Source organism: Bos mutus, chromosome 10, assembly GCF_027580195.1.
Source record: "Bos mutus isolate GX-2022 chromosome 10, NWIPB_WYAK_1.1, whole genome shotgun sequence".
Lineage (NCBI taxonomy): Eukaryota > Metazoa > Chordata > Mammalia > Artiodactyla > Bovidae > Bos > Bos mutus.
In genome coordinates, this window is record NC_091626.1 from 46,668,408 (window position 1) to 46,682,722 (window position 14,315).

At 41.2% G+C, this 14,315-nt stretch overlaps 1 protein-coding gene across 3 annotated transcripts; it reads left to right on the forward strand.

Moving 5' to 3' along the window:
- Positions 1-489: 489 nt before the first annotated feature.
- Positions 490-12,053, forward strand: LOC102282904 (deoxyuridine 5'-triphosphate nucleotidohydrolase, mitochondrial). 3 transcript variants are annotated; one of them, XM_005892144.2, is made up of 7 exons: positions 490-641; positions 1,624-1,762; positions 3,838-3,929; positions 5,537-5,581; positions 10,706-10,780; positions 10,947-11,017; positions 11,928-12,053. In XM_005892144.2, exons 1-7 carry the CDS (start codon positions 563-565, stop codon positions 11,982-11,984), a joined length of 558 nt encoding a protein of 185 aa, XP_005892206.1. In that variant the 5' UTR covers positions 490-562; the 3' UTR covers positions 11,985-12,053. The 3 variants fall into 3 exon arrangements, with proteins under 3 accessions (XP_005892206.1, XP_014332594.1, XP_070233962.1); XM_014477108.2 differs by lacking the exon at positions 490-641 and adding an exon at positions 773-931; XM_070377861.1 differs by lacking the exon at positions 490-641 and adding an exon at positions 938-1,091.
- Positions 12,054-14,315: the final 2,262 nt, after the last annotated feature.

Here is a 14,315-nt window from a genome sequence, read left to right on the forward strand (position 1 = left end):
ACTGAAAAGGTGGGGATTGTAAAGAAAGGCAAAGCAATGAAGTCTGAAAACTTCCCCAACAATACCCTAACATTTTTGTCATCTTCCTAACTGCCCTACAGGTTTGTATTTCTTTTGACAAAATGCATTACAATTTGAGACTTTACCGTCAGTTCCAGACATAAGTGAAGATACCTGAACCCTAGAAAAATCAATTTACAATTACCTGAAAAGTTATTTACTCATCCCCACTGTAAATTACACCAGCGTGGCCCAGGACCTTTGTTCGAATCAGAGTCACAGCCACAGTGGTTCTCCTCTGTGCTCCTATTGGGTCATCCAAGAGTGCTAAGATTTCAACTGAGATGTCCCCGGGCTATCCTCAAGACTCTGGTATCCCCAGCCCCTCTGAGAATAAACAACAATCCCATCCTGCACTGTGTTGGAAGGAGATTGAACTCGCTGCCTTGCCCATCGCCTAGGGCGCAGCACTGAGCGGGGTGGCCGTCACCGGCATCGTGATGCGGTTCCGTTCCTTTTGCAGGGGGTGGGGAGGTGCCCTGAGACTGGAACCTGGCGAGTCATGGCGGCGGGCGGCGCCGCCCCAGGTAAACCGGCCGAGCGCAGGGCCCGGACCTCGGAGAGCCGGCGCCAGATGAAAGGTGAGAGTCGAGAGAGGGAGAGGGTGAGTTAAAGGCGGCCGCAGACGACCGCGAGATTCGAGACCTCGAGCGCGCAGCTTCCCAGGAGAGCCTGCCGCCAGCCAGAGGGCTGTCGAGGCGCCGCCTCCGTGCGCCCCTCGTCAGACGGCGGCAGTTACTGCTTCCGAGGTCATTGGGCTGGTGCGCGCCTGCACGAGGGGCGCCAAGCTGCGCCCAAACTCGGGCAGATGACTTCCCTCTGCCCTCGCCCAGTGCTCGGCCACCACTTCATTCCGTCTTTGCTCCGCTCGGTGATTAACAGCGCGCGCCGCGCACGGCCCGGGGCGGAGGCCGCGGGGCTCTCCCGGCCAGGCCCGCCCCTGGACCCCACCCCGCGGGGATCCGTGCTGCTCCCGGCGCTCCGGCTGCTCTCCAGCGGCCGCAATCTGAGCCGAGGTGGCCGCGGCTCCAGTAATGTCGGGGCCCAGGCTGGAAGCACACGCTTTCCAAGGCGGGGGGAGGCAGGGAGCCCGGCCGGCGGCCCCCGCGCCCGGCACCGAGCGGGAGGCTGGACCAGAGGAAGTAGTCGGGCTTCAGGCGGAGGGGCCAGTGGGAGGGCGCGCGGCCTTAGCGGCGCGGGAGCCAGTCCATTCGAATCCCCTCATAGGGAAGGGGAGTGGTTTTCTATTTGGGGATGAGGGAAAGGCCACAGAAGCTGCCACTGGTTTTGGATCTAGGCACTGAGTATACAAAGCTTTAAGAGGCTCCGTATTTTCCGTTCCCAAATCTGTCTTCTGAGAAAGATTTCCAGCCCCAAATTTGAGTCCTATCTCCCTTCTCAGCACTGACTGTGGGTTGGTCCGGGGGGAGGGGACGGGAACGGGGGCGGGACGAGGTTGGCGGGAAGTTTAGAGCTCATCCGCGCTCTCTCTCTTTCTCTCTCTCTTGTTCCCCCTGCTCCCTCTTGTGCCCACGTTTTACACTGCCATGCCCTGCTCTCAAGAGGCACAGGTCGTCTCCCCCAGCAAGCGGGCCCGGGCCACGGAGGCTGGCGATATGCGCCTCCGCTTTGCCCGGCTCTCGGAGCACGCCACAGCCCCCACCAAGGGGTCCGCGCGCGCCGCGGGCTACGACCTGTACAGGTGAGTGGGCACTCTGTCCGCCCGAGCCCCGGGGGAAGGCCGGCCCGGGCCAGGAGGCTCGCCTTGTGTCCCATCGTCCGGACTTCTCGCAGAGAAGTCCCAATTTCCGAGTGATAGAGCTCTCAGGTTAGCTTACAAGCCCGATTGCGGCTACAATTTGAAACAGTCATTGAAAAGTGCAGAAACAAACGCATTTTGCATTATATAGGGTTTTTGCCTTTTTGGGGAGTCGGGGCCCACAGCGTGGCTCGTGAGATCCTGTTTCACTAGCCCGGGATGGCACCTGCACCCCCTGCAGTGGAAGACTGGAGTCTTAACCACTAGAGCACCACGAAAGTCCTGCCTTTTTCTAACGTTGAAAATTTTAGCTTTCCTCTTTAGCAAAAATTCAGTACGGATTTGGGCAGATTGTGGAATAGTAAATAGCAATAAACGACCGCCCAGGTGTTATTTTATTTGCAACATTCTTTGCGTCCTTTCCAAGTGGAAGGTAGAGATGAAGAAGGCCGACTTTGGCCTTCAAGTATTGGCCTGAGAGTGGTACTGTGGTCAGTAGAAAGAAAAGCCATGCTGGGAGCCAAGGTTGTTAGGTAATAAAATACCCAGGAAAGATTAGTGGAAGTTGCTTCTGCTTTAAGGGTTAGTAAGTTAAGTTCCCCTCCAAGGACTTGCCAGAAGTCTGAATATGAAAAGCAGGAATGTTAGTTAATACTACCACCTCTTTTGTACAGCATTTTTTACCTATCCTAAAAGCTGTCCCATGTGCTATTTTATTTAATATAGCAATCCTGAAGTAGATGAGTGTTACTTTTTACAGATGTGGGGGTTTGTGAAGAGATGATTTGATTGCCCAAGGGCTTGAACATAATAGAATTTTTGACCCTGAATTCACAGTTTGTTTGTTTGTTTTTTAACCCCCTTGAGTACTGTCCCCACTTCTTCAAACCATTAAGGTAGGTGAAAAGTGATACTGGAGGGGAGACGGTGTTTATTACATGACTAACTCCCAAGCCTTAGGATTTATTTTAAAGCATCCCAGGTAATTCTAATGTGAGAACCACTGGTATAAGTTGTAAGTACAGGAAAAGAGGAGAGAGGAGTATATGATGATAGTGGGAGAAAAGAAGGAAAAAGTGAGGTATGAATGATGCAGCTGAATGAGGTACAATTCAGTCCCTTATTTCATGAATAAAAATAGTGATGTAGATTGACTACACCACAGCTGGGCACTGTTGTGAGTCTAAGAAGAGACCTTAATTTAGGGTACTTGATAAGCATCCTCCTGTTAAACACAGAAGACTTTCTATGTTGACGTGGACATAATTCATCTCTTCAATAAATTAGCGTTTTAACTATATCAAGAGAGGAAATTCCAATGAAAGAAGTAAAGACAGCAGCATTTTACTAGCCTTACTTAAGGGCTCCAAAGTAACTTCCAGTTCTGTTTATTGTAAAATCTCTTACATTTTTAGCAAAGAGGGGGCTACAGTAGCAGCAGAGTAGCAGCATTATGTGGGTGGACCTTAGAGGATCAGCTCCTCAGTAATGTCCATCTCTAGGACCTGTTCACAGTGGTTACCTCTCTCCCTCAGCCAGTGAAGTTCAAGTGAGCTTCACAGCCACCGCTTGGTAAGCCTGATCAACTAGCAAGTGCAGAACAGATGCAGCACAGCTGAACATACCCCTCCCCCCTTTCATGTTGCTCCCCACCCATTTTTCTCCCTTCCTTCTGGACATTTTCCCTAATGCTTAGAGGATTGTTGTGAGAATAAAATGAGTTGTACAAAGCAGTTAGAACTGTACCTGGGACAGAGTAATGGGTTAATAAATATTAGCTATTATTTGCTATTATCTGCCTTTCTTTCTTTGTTCTTTATCTTTTTTTGTACCATGTTAGTGAAACATATACCTTCTAAAGTGTGCCTTTCAGCCCTCTCCTGCTAAAAAATTATCTCAGTTTGCCAACACAATTTTGTTCAAAGGAAAATACGTTTACAGGTTGTCACCTCTTTTACCAAAGAATGCTTAGAGAATTACTATATCTAAATACCAGTTATCTTTCACTATTTTCCTAGTGCCTATGATTACACAGTACCACCGATGGAGAAAGTGCTTGTGAAAACTGACATTCAGATAGCCCTTCCTTCTGGGTGCTATGGAAGAGTGGGTAAGTGACTTGAGACACAGATAACTATTTGTCATGCTCTTCCCTTGTGATCAGTTCTTTCTTCTTAGTTTAAAATTTGGGGTGTATAAATGAGGGAAGGGATATTGCTTGGACTGTGTCCTAAAATAAAGACATGCCAGCTGCGAGGGCAGTTGCAATCACTTGAAAACTTTCCTTTATGTAGCTACATTTGCCTCTCTTTGCTTTTCTTCCTCCCCCAGATTCCTTACTTAAGGTTTTAGGACACTCACATTAGCCTAGGAGGTTGTTCTCACAATTGTTCACTGTGAGAAAAACTGAAAATATAGGTGATGTTTAACTGGTGGTTTTTCCAGTGGTAACCAATTCTCCCCTCAGGGATCAGATGGCATATGAAGTCAGATTTCTTTGTGAAGATGTTTATTTGTTTTATAAGAATAAAGGTACAGGGTTAAGATAATGGCACATGGCATCTTATATCACCAATATAAGTAAAGTTTCTAACCCCTGAGACTATCAGGCCCTTAGCCTTTCCCCCTTGGGTTTCCTCCCATGAGGTGTGCTACGTAAGGGATGCTCTTCAGTGCACTAGAGGAAAAGGCCTCATCGTGGGAGGAGAGAGGATAAAATGCAGGGCAAGCCAACTAAAAATCAAACCAAAAAATGCGGGTTTGATTTTTTTTCCTGCAGCGAGTCAGTTATCACTGTAGAAAGAGTTTAAAACTTCTTTTCAAAAGTCTAATTACTTGCTGACTGACTTCAGAGTAAACATAAAGGAGCAAATGGAGCTGTGATCCCAGGGGGATCTTGTTAGCCAGAGTCTGAGAACTGCTTATACTTGACCCTTTAAAAGAAAACTGAAATGAGCTCTCTCTCATTTGAACTCTTTTTGGCTGCACTGACGGCATTTTTAGTGTATTGGGGAGGGGGGGTGGATCAGGAGATGAGGTGAAATAACGGTGAAGGCAGGAAGGGGTAGCATTTACCAACAGTGCCTGATTTAAGTTACTCTGGAATAAAATACTAGAAATTAGGATAATTAATTGTAGGCCTGTTGCTCAAGTCAGCAAGAGTTAAGGTATATAACTTAGCTTCTTACTCTGGTTCATTTGTTTCATTCAGATTTGTCTTTTGGCATCTGAATTATGAGTAGGAGTCCCAAGTTCAAGGTTAACCTCTGCTACTCTGGTTGGGTTTATGCCCCTCCCCTTCTTATCCATACTGCAACGGATCTCCTATCTTAAAAGTCCCTTCCTCTGCCCCATGTCCCTTCCAGCTTCCATCCTCCCTTTGTGATCAAACATCTGGACAGCATTGTCCACGGTTTTCACCACTTGTTCACTTTCCATTTCTTTCCTGCAGACCACAGCTTCAACACTTATCCTCAGTTGCCTAAAGACATGCTGGAGTGGTTTAAGTTGGTTTTGAATTAAACCTTGTCAATATTTTTCCAAACTTTTCTACTTTGATCGTACAATGTGATAAATACATTTTTAATTCAGAACTGTCTGCTAAGGTTAAGATACAGATGTTATAGGGATGAGAGTGGCATGCTTAGATTGTGTCAATTTTTTTCAGTATTGCCCTTCTTAAGATAGTCAATTTATTTTTGTTTGTTTGTTTTATAGCTCCTCGTTCTGGCTTGGCAGCAAAACACTTCATAGATGTAGGAGGTAATATATTTACATTTTTATTCTGTAAATATTTACAAGTGTTTATTTTGTTTTTGCAGTAATCAAATGACAGATTTTATTTTTATCAAGAAAAGAAAATGATTTTTGTTGTATCTTGCCTTTTAGAAATTTCTGTCCCTAAGTAAAAGATGATTATGATACAGTTTTGAATGCTATTTGAGTATGTCTACTTTTTTAATGACCATTATGTGAAATGTTGTTATTTCACTCACAAGCTAGACACTATCTGACAGATAGGATTTTGCCTTGGTTTAGTGATAATCTGCATTTAGTCCAAAAATGACTGTTCACAGAAGGAAGTTTGTTATTACAAGGAAAGGAAATGCTTTTATATCATTATTTAAGCAATTGTAGTTAGTGCTTCTCTCACAAGGCCTCTTAGCCCTCAGATGAGTGAGTATGTTAAATTCTCCACCTCCTGCCTTTTTCATATGAAGCTGCTTTTTAATAGACTAGGAAACTGACTCAGAAATGGCCCCAAGTTGCCTCTTTAGAAACTGAAATCCATCCATATGATTCCAGTTCCCTTGTTCTTTCCACTGCAGTTAAATGCCGTGGATCACTCTGCCCTGTCCGTCTACCAACCTAGCTCTGCCCTGTATTAACTTACTGTTCCCTCTGGCTGAGGCCTGTCCCTGGGCCATCTCCCCATGCTATCACTAGGTGGTGCTGTGGGGTAAAACAGGAGCCCAAAAATAGCTCTTAGAGACTGAAGAGGAGCTGAATATAACTCAACGGAGATGGACAGCCCTCTGGGGTTGAGAATTCCCTGGGCTAATTTATGCTTGACTTTCAAGAATATTTTTACAAGGTCTAGTATGGTCACTCGGAGAAGACAGTGGCACCGCGGTACTCTTGCCTGGAAAATCCCATGGACGGAGGAGCCTGATGGGCTGCAACCCATGGGGTCGCTAAGAGTCGGACACGACTGAGTGACTTCACTTTCATGCATTGGAGAAGGAAATGGCAACCCACTCCAGTGTTCTTGCCTGGAGAATCCCAGGGACGGGGGTGCCTGGTGGGCTACCATCTACAGGGTCGCACAGATTTGGACACTACTGAAGTGACTTAGCAGCAGCAGTATGGTCACTTAAGACAATAACTTAAGGATATAAAAGATGGTATTTTAAAATAAATTTCAGAGGGTTATGAAAGGAACATGGGCTTTGGAACAACTGGATTTGGGCTCTACTTTGTCACTAACTAGCTAGTTACTGCTTAACTTTTCTGAGCCTCAGTTTCCTTATCTGTAAAATGAAAATTAGTGTGCTTGCCCTGAAAGATGGGAGGATTGAATTATAATGTATCTAAAGCACTAACACTGCTTGGTACATATTTTCTGTCCTCTATGATTTTTTTTTTTAACATGGAAACTTTTTCTGACTTTGTTACTAACTTTTGCTCTATTTAAAACAATCCTCTGAAAAAAATTCATGTAAAAGCAATGGAAAGTTAGTTTGCCTGGTGGTTCCTGTGGTATTATTCACACAGTCACATTGTGGTGTGTTCTTGGATGCAGAGTATCTTAAAAATGTCTCCTAGGCACACATTTATCATAGTTGGCCACAGTTTTTATTTCAGAAGAGGGATATTGTTAGAAATCCCAGGCTGTAAATAAGGGTCAAAGGGAAAAGTTGAGTATGCAGGATTCCGTTCAGAATTCACATCTGGTAGGTGTGGATAGTTTTCAGTAAAGAAGGTTTCCAACAAATGACATGCCAAAGTCTTGACACAGTAAAACTTTTGCCTGAAGTCAGTTAATCACTCTGCCAGTTCCAATGCATGATTTTTCCAGTGATAACTTCAAAATACTTTCTGCTTTCTCATGAAGAGAAATACCCTTGATGTTTATGTCCCTTATGAACGAAAGGAATGTCTTGTATTTTCTTTGACGGTCAGTTTGCCTTTGAATAACAAGTAATAAATGAACTTGGAACTATTAGTTTTTTTAAAATACTGTTGGCATTCATGCTTTTAAAAAAGGAGTAATTAAGAACCATTTTTTCTGTCATACATTCTAGTTGACTTGAAAGGACTTAATTTCTTTCAATCTAGGTAGATCACCTGGCTTTGAGGAATTCAAGACATCCAAGCATATGTGTGATAGGACTCCTTTACAAATGTATAGCAAGGCCTTTACAAAAAAGAGAGTGTTTTGGAATTGTAGAAGGTACCATAAAGTAAACAAATAAATACTTGCAAGTCATATGAAGAAGAGTTAAATATCCAAACAGATAAGGGGGAAAAAAACTGATTATAAGATATAGAAGAGGACATGCAAATATGGAACAAACATATAGAGGTAAAAAAGCCCAGCCTCACTAGTCATCAGGGAAATGTAAATAAATCCATGAAATACCATCTTTTACTCATCATATTGGCCAGAATTAAAAACATTGGTTCAATTTGGTATTGTAAGAGAGCTTGGAAGTGGGCATTCTTAAATATCATGGATAGAAATTTGAATTGCTATACCTTCTTTGCAAAGTTATCTAGCAATATCCATTAAAATTTTAAATATACACACCTTTCAGCCCAGGAAAGTTTTTTTTTTTTTTTTGGAAACTATTTGATGAGAATACGATACAGTAATACACAAGGACATATGTAAAGGACTGTTTTGATTATTATAGGAAAAATGTAAAAACGACCTGAATGTCTGATGATTATGTAAGAGAATAGCTACATAGGAATCATGGTGCTGTATTTCCATATCTTGGATCTAAAAGAATGACTAAGATTCAGATATGTTACTCTCAAAGGATAGCTGTACTATTTTAGGTGGAAAAAATGTGTAAAATATGTGGCTGCCTGAGGGGGAGAGTTGGGAAGTATTATTAGGTTTTACTTTATATGTATTTGTACTGTTTGGGTACTCTAAAATTTTTTAGTAAAGAAGTGAGTTCAGAAGTCAGCACACATGGTCTTTATCTAAGGCACCCTAGGTGAATGAGTGCTAGCCTGAGCACTCCCACTTGGAGATGCCAGAGCTTCCTGTGGTCATTTGTTCCGGCATGGGAGGCAGGGAATGACCTGCTGCTGAGGGGTTCCTTCCTTAACTCTGATCTGAGCCATTCCTGCAGCTGAAACTTTCTGCATCTAGATAATATAGAAAACAGCTGGCCCTATCTTTATATCCATTCTTTGAGTAAATATCAAGGACTAAGTTAATGATCAACTGGCAGTGGGGGGAAAGAGGCCAGGCTTCAGTATTCTTTGAGTTGGTCAAAGTTTTATTGATGTAGAACCAGAAAAGAATAGACTGTTTCCTTCAGTCTAGACATGATATGAGCCACTTTCAGCCAGTTTTATACTCACTGTTCTCACTGTTTAAAAAAGTGTTTTATCTGTAATTCAAACTCTTAAATCTTATGTCAGGAACCTTGTAAGAAGTATTTTGAGTTCAGTTTCACTTAGCCCTACTAATTCATTCATAAAGCACAGGGGTTCATCTAAACTTCTATAGTAATCCACTGGAAGAATCTAAAATGTTAGCTTTTCTGCATATATTTCCCTGTGGTGGAACTTTTTTTTTTTAATTTTGCCTTTTTTTCCCTATATGAGAATATTGAAAGTGAATGCTTACTCTTGTTCTAAAAAAGAAAAAAATAAAACCAACTTTTTTTTTTTCAGTTGACCTTCAAATAACTATGAGTCTAGCCAACCAGCATTAGTACCCATTGAACTAAATTCCTGATTCTTTTTTTTTTCTTCTTTGATAAGAGTTTTTTTGTTCCCCCAGAGAAGTGGGGTATTAATAAGATGTAAGATATGACATGGAGCTGCATTTAATTAGATTCACATGAATCCTATCTAGCATTTTACAAACTGAAGGGAAAGAATTAACATGTATAAAAGGAAATAGGCATTGAGGGGAAAGATAGGGATAGGAAAGTGACTGCTAATAGCTAGGGGGTTTCTTTTTGGGGTAATGAAAATGTTCAAAAATTGATTGTGGTCATGTTTTCACAGTGCTGAATACACTAAAAAAATGTTGACTTGTGAATTTTGTCTTAATTTTTAAAAAGGAAATGAGAAGACCTGGTGCACCTACATTATCTGTGCTTGTGTTTATGGGAAGGTTTTGGATTCTTGGTACAAAGATAAATGCTAGCAAGTTGGGTAGATGTACTTCTCTGGGCTGTGGCAGGGCCCTGGCTCAAGATCCTCTCCTGCAAAAATTTGCTGCTTTTGTGTTTATAATCTCAAACAGGTTCTAATTACACAGTTGTGTATAAAAGTACACTCATTATTAAGCTTATGTGCTAATGTCTTCTGAGAGATCATGCTCTTAAGAAAGGATGGTAGCTCAAATGGAAAGGAGAAGAAGAATGTGAAGTGAACAGTTCAGCTCCATTTTCATTATAAAAATGGAATGTTCTGATATTTGCTAGACTGCTGCTTAACAGTGTCAGCATTGACTTATTCCACCACAGATCTTCTGGCTTTTTGACATTTTTATTTATGACTCAATCATATTTCAGTCTGGATATTAGTGGGAAGCTGCTACCAGGAAAAGCCTTTGAAACCCAAATCATAATTTTCTCCTAGTCCTTTTGGCAGGTATGCAGCAGATAGACAGTAGCACTGGGAGAGAGCAGTTAAGGATGACTTGGCTGAGATGCTAAGCACCTACTCCCAATTTAGAGTAGGTAATGGTCACCATTTGTAAGGATGACAGGTTGGAAAATTAGGACCACTTTCAAAATTCTTATTTGAATTTTGGGCTTCCCTGGTGGCTCATTTGGTAAGGAATCTACCTGCAATGCAGGAGACCTGGGTTCAATCCCTAGGTTGGGAAGATCCCCTGGAGGCGGACATGTCAACCCATTGTAGTATTCTTGCCTGGAGAATCCCCATGGACAGAGGAGCCTGGCAGGCTATAGTCCATGGGGTCACAGAGTAAGACACGACTGAGCGACTAAGTACATTTGCATTTTAGTAATACCATTTCTTAGCTTTGAGGCTTTACATAGTAGCAGAGCAAGATTCACATATTCATTGTAAGGATAAAACTTTTAGAGCTACATAGGAATGATTTTGAGGTAATTATATACCCTTAAGTACCATACACTAAGCTAAGATCATTTTTCTTTTCTCCAGCTGGTGTCATAGATGAAGATTATAGAGGAAATGTTGGTGTTGTCCTGTTTAATTTTGGCAAAGAGAAGTTTGAAGGTATGTTAAATATATCTAATCACATCAATGTAATGAGTTTTGTATTAAATATGTCTAAATAGCACATACTAACTCCTCTGATTCTCATTGTACTGTGTGAGGCAGGATACAGGGAATGCATCAATAAAGAATCAGTAATAAATTGTTTTGTCTTTTTCCTTTGAAGTCAAAAAGGGTGATCGAATTGCACAGCTCATTTGTGAACGGATATTTTACCCAGAAATAGAGGAAGTTCAAGTAAGTATCATAAAAGCTGAGTAGGGAATACATGATAACATCTTCAGTGAAGGAAAAATAAAAATTTGAGGATCTAATATGCTATTGGTAACTAAATACAGATATTTCTCAACTTAACAATGCGATTACATCCTGATACAGCCATTGTAAATTGAAAAATCTTAAGTCGAAAATACACTTCACACACCTAACCTATTGAACATCATAGCTTAGTCTAGCCTGCCTTAAACATGCTCAGAACACTTATTAACCTAGTTGGACGGAGTCATCTAATGCAAAGCCTGTTTTATAATAAAGTGTTGAATATCTCGTGTAATTTATTGAATACTGTACTGAAAGTGAAAAATAGGATGGTTGTATGAGCACAGAAACTGTGTCAGCATTTCACCCTGTGATGGCATGGCTGACTGGCGGCTGCAGCTCGCTGCCGTTGCCCCGCATCACGAGAGGATCACGTCACATATCACTGGCCCAGGGAAAGGTCAAAATTCATTATTTGAAGCACAGTTTTTACCAAATGCATATCACTTTCACACCATCATCAAGTTAAAAAATCACAAGTCAAACCATTCTAAGTTGGAGACCATCTGTAGTGGAATATTTGACTAGTCCTATTTTAAGCAAAATTAAAATCTTAGTTGTAGAACTTCTTAAAATGTTTTCCATGGCTATTATATAGCATTACTTTGAATAATAAACCATTTAAATAGACTGTGAAATTCTACTATTCCCTTAGCTTTTTTGGTATTATTCAGTATTTTATGGAACATTTAAAAATTTTAATTTTCTGTAATCTCCTTTTTGAAGGAATGATATAGCAAGAATAAAACTTTTACAAATTAGAAGCTGGAGAGACCTGAAAGAGGATCTAAAATTAACTATATGGCTCACTATCTTTATGTCTTTTCAGGTTTTAGATGACACTGAAAGGGGTTCAGGAGGCTTTGGTTCCACTGGAAGTAATTAAAACTTATGCCAAGAACAGGAAATGAGAATGTACTTTTTTCTTGAAAATAAAGACTTTGCTTAAACTGTTTTGGTGTTTTGCATTTCTGTAAACTTAACACTTCAGCTTCTAAAAGTATTTGGTTTTCTTATGCTTAAGGAAAGGGTACCTCTGTTGGGATCCTGTAGAAACCTACTTCCTTGTGTTTTTCTGCGTTAAGTGGTTATATAAATCTGTTTGTGAACTCATGCAGTTTCTTTTTTAAATTAAATGCACATCAATTATCCCCAAATCTGTATTATTTAATTTGTTATATACTACCACTTCAGTAACTTATTTTTAAAATGCTTTGAATATCATAAGCAATGCATTTCATTTAATAAATTTGAATTCTCACAGATATAAATTATTACATAAATTGAATTAACAGTAAAAAGTTATTGCTAATTCTTCCCTTCAGTGATATAAAAAATGTTTTTCTAAACTTAAGATTATTTGTGAAGTTGGGAAGAAGAGAATCCTTGGTTTATTTTTTTAAATTTTCCCTGTTTTTCTTTTTTTAAAATCTTCCTTTTTGGTAGACCCCAGGTTAACTGGGTACAGGTGTATTTGTGAAAGGAAATGTGAGTTGGGAATCTCCATTTGGTTTATTGCTCTGAATTTCATTCTGTTGGGGTTTCCCTGGTGGCTCAGACGGTAAAGAATCTGCCTGCAATGCTGGAGACCTGGGTTCGATCCCTGGGTTGGGAAGATCCCCTGGAGTAGGGCATGGCAAGCTCGTCCAGTATTCCTGCCTGGAGAATTCCATGGACAGAGGAGCATGGCAGGCTACAGTCCATGGGGTCACAGAGTCGGACACGACTAAGCGACTAAGCACACAAGTAAATTGTAGTACTGTGAATTTGCCTCACTGAAGTAGCAGTAATAGGCTGTCCAAGAAAATACACAGTTTAGTACAGATAAATAGATGTAAGGAGGTATGCCTAGACCACTGGGTTTATCCAAGTATCTGAGTAAGTATGTCTCAGCCATATGAGTTGGTTTAACACCATCTATTGCAGTTTTTGGTGTGCTTTCCATTACTGCATTTCCCAAACCCCTCTGCACCAGGACTTTGGGTGTCAGCTAGGCTTTGTCAATCAGATGCCCTAGTGTGAAGCTCAGGAGCCGTCATTTTGTAGGTGGGGGTCATACAGACGGAATGCTCTGGAGCTGGCAACTCTTGGCTGCCCAGTTTTGGAAGCATGGGTTAGAGTTTGTTTTCCCTGTCCTTCCAGTGTTTCCCTAGGCCATGTTATACTCTGCAATGTATCAATAGTATTTTCCATTACTTTGGAAATATGGGTTACAGTTCATCAGTGAGTCATGAAATTAACTCTGTGTCATAACTAGTGTTAAAAAATACTGAACAGAAATACAGCAGAGGACAACAGGTCAGATAGGTAATTTCTGTGAAGATTATTTGAATTACATACTTATGTGTGCACGTGTTTACTGGGTTATGGTATAAATTATTTCTGAAGTCAGTAAAATTTAAATAAATTCTGCTAAACTAGCTAGAGTCCGGTTCTCTGAACTCTGACCAATACGTAGTAACAGTTGAAGACTGATGTGACTGCTAAGAGATTCCATCTTAGCTTAATGTTAAGTCCACTGTTAAGCACTCACAAACTGCTCTTTTCTTTCTCATAACATGCTTGTGGAGAATAGAAAAAATACAAACACTATTTTATAGGTGAGAAAAACAGGCTCAGAGACATTTCAGCTAACAATGACTACTATTAAAATGGGTCCTATGGCTTCAAAGCCCATGTTCTCTGCGGTATCTTCCGTCTTCCAAGTGGTAGAGAGGATATACAACAGAAGGCATGGTTAATGAAAAGCTTCCTCTAGTTTTTTTGTACTTGGAATATGTTTCCATCTGGGTACCATACTTAAAGGAAGATGCTCACATTTGAAGCTACTCTAGAGACCTGGAATGATATCCGTGGGTGATATGTTTTCACCTGGGAAAGTGTATTTGTTGGGATGGGAGGAATGAGGGGCAGTTGCCTAGAGAAAGTCCCAGGAATTATAATAGATGTTTTTAGAATCTAAAGACTCAGGTTAGGCTTGTCATATGTGACCTGAGGGACTGAAGTTAGTATCAGTGGGCTTCACCTATAGAAGACAGTGGCTGTGAGATAATAGAATATATATATTAGCCTCTGTCCCCGGTGGTAAGAACATCTTTTGTTCTGTTACTGGTCTTTGACCTCTTCTTGACACAGAGCTCCTGAAACCCTTGTAATTTTGTGGATGACAGAAGTGTTTTGTTCTAACAGGGTGACTCAGTCCCTATATGGCTCCTGA

Coding starts and splice junctions, on each gene's coding strand:
- LOC102282904 (XM_005892144.2), top strand. CDS start 563: ATGGCGGCGGGCGGCGCCGCCCCAGGTAAACCGGCCGAGCGCAGGGCC. Junction 5,582..10,705: donor ACACTTCATAGATGTAGGAG/GTAATATATTTA, acceptor TCTTTTCTCCAG/CTGGTGTCATAGATGAAGAT. Junction 11,018..11,927: donor CAGAAATAGAGGAAGTTCAA/GTAAGTATCATA, acceptor ATGTCTTTTCAG/GTTTTAGATGACACTGAAAG.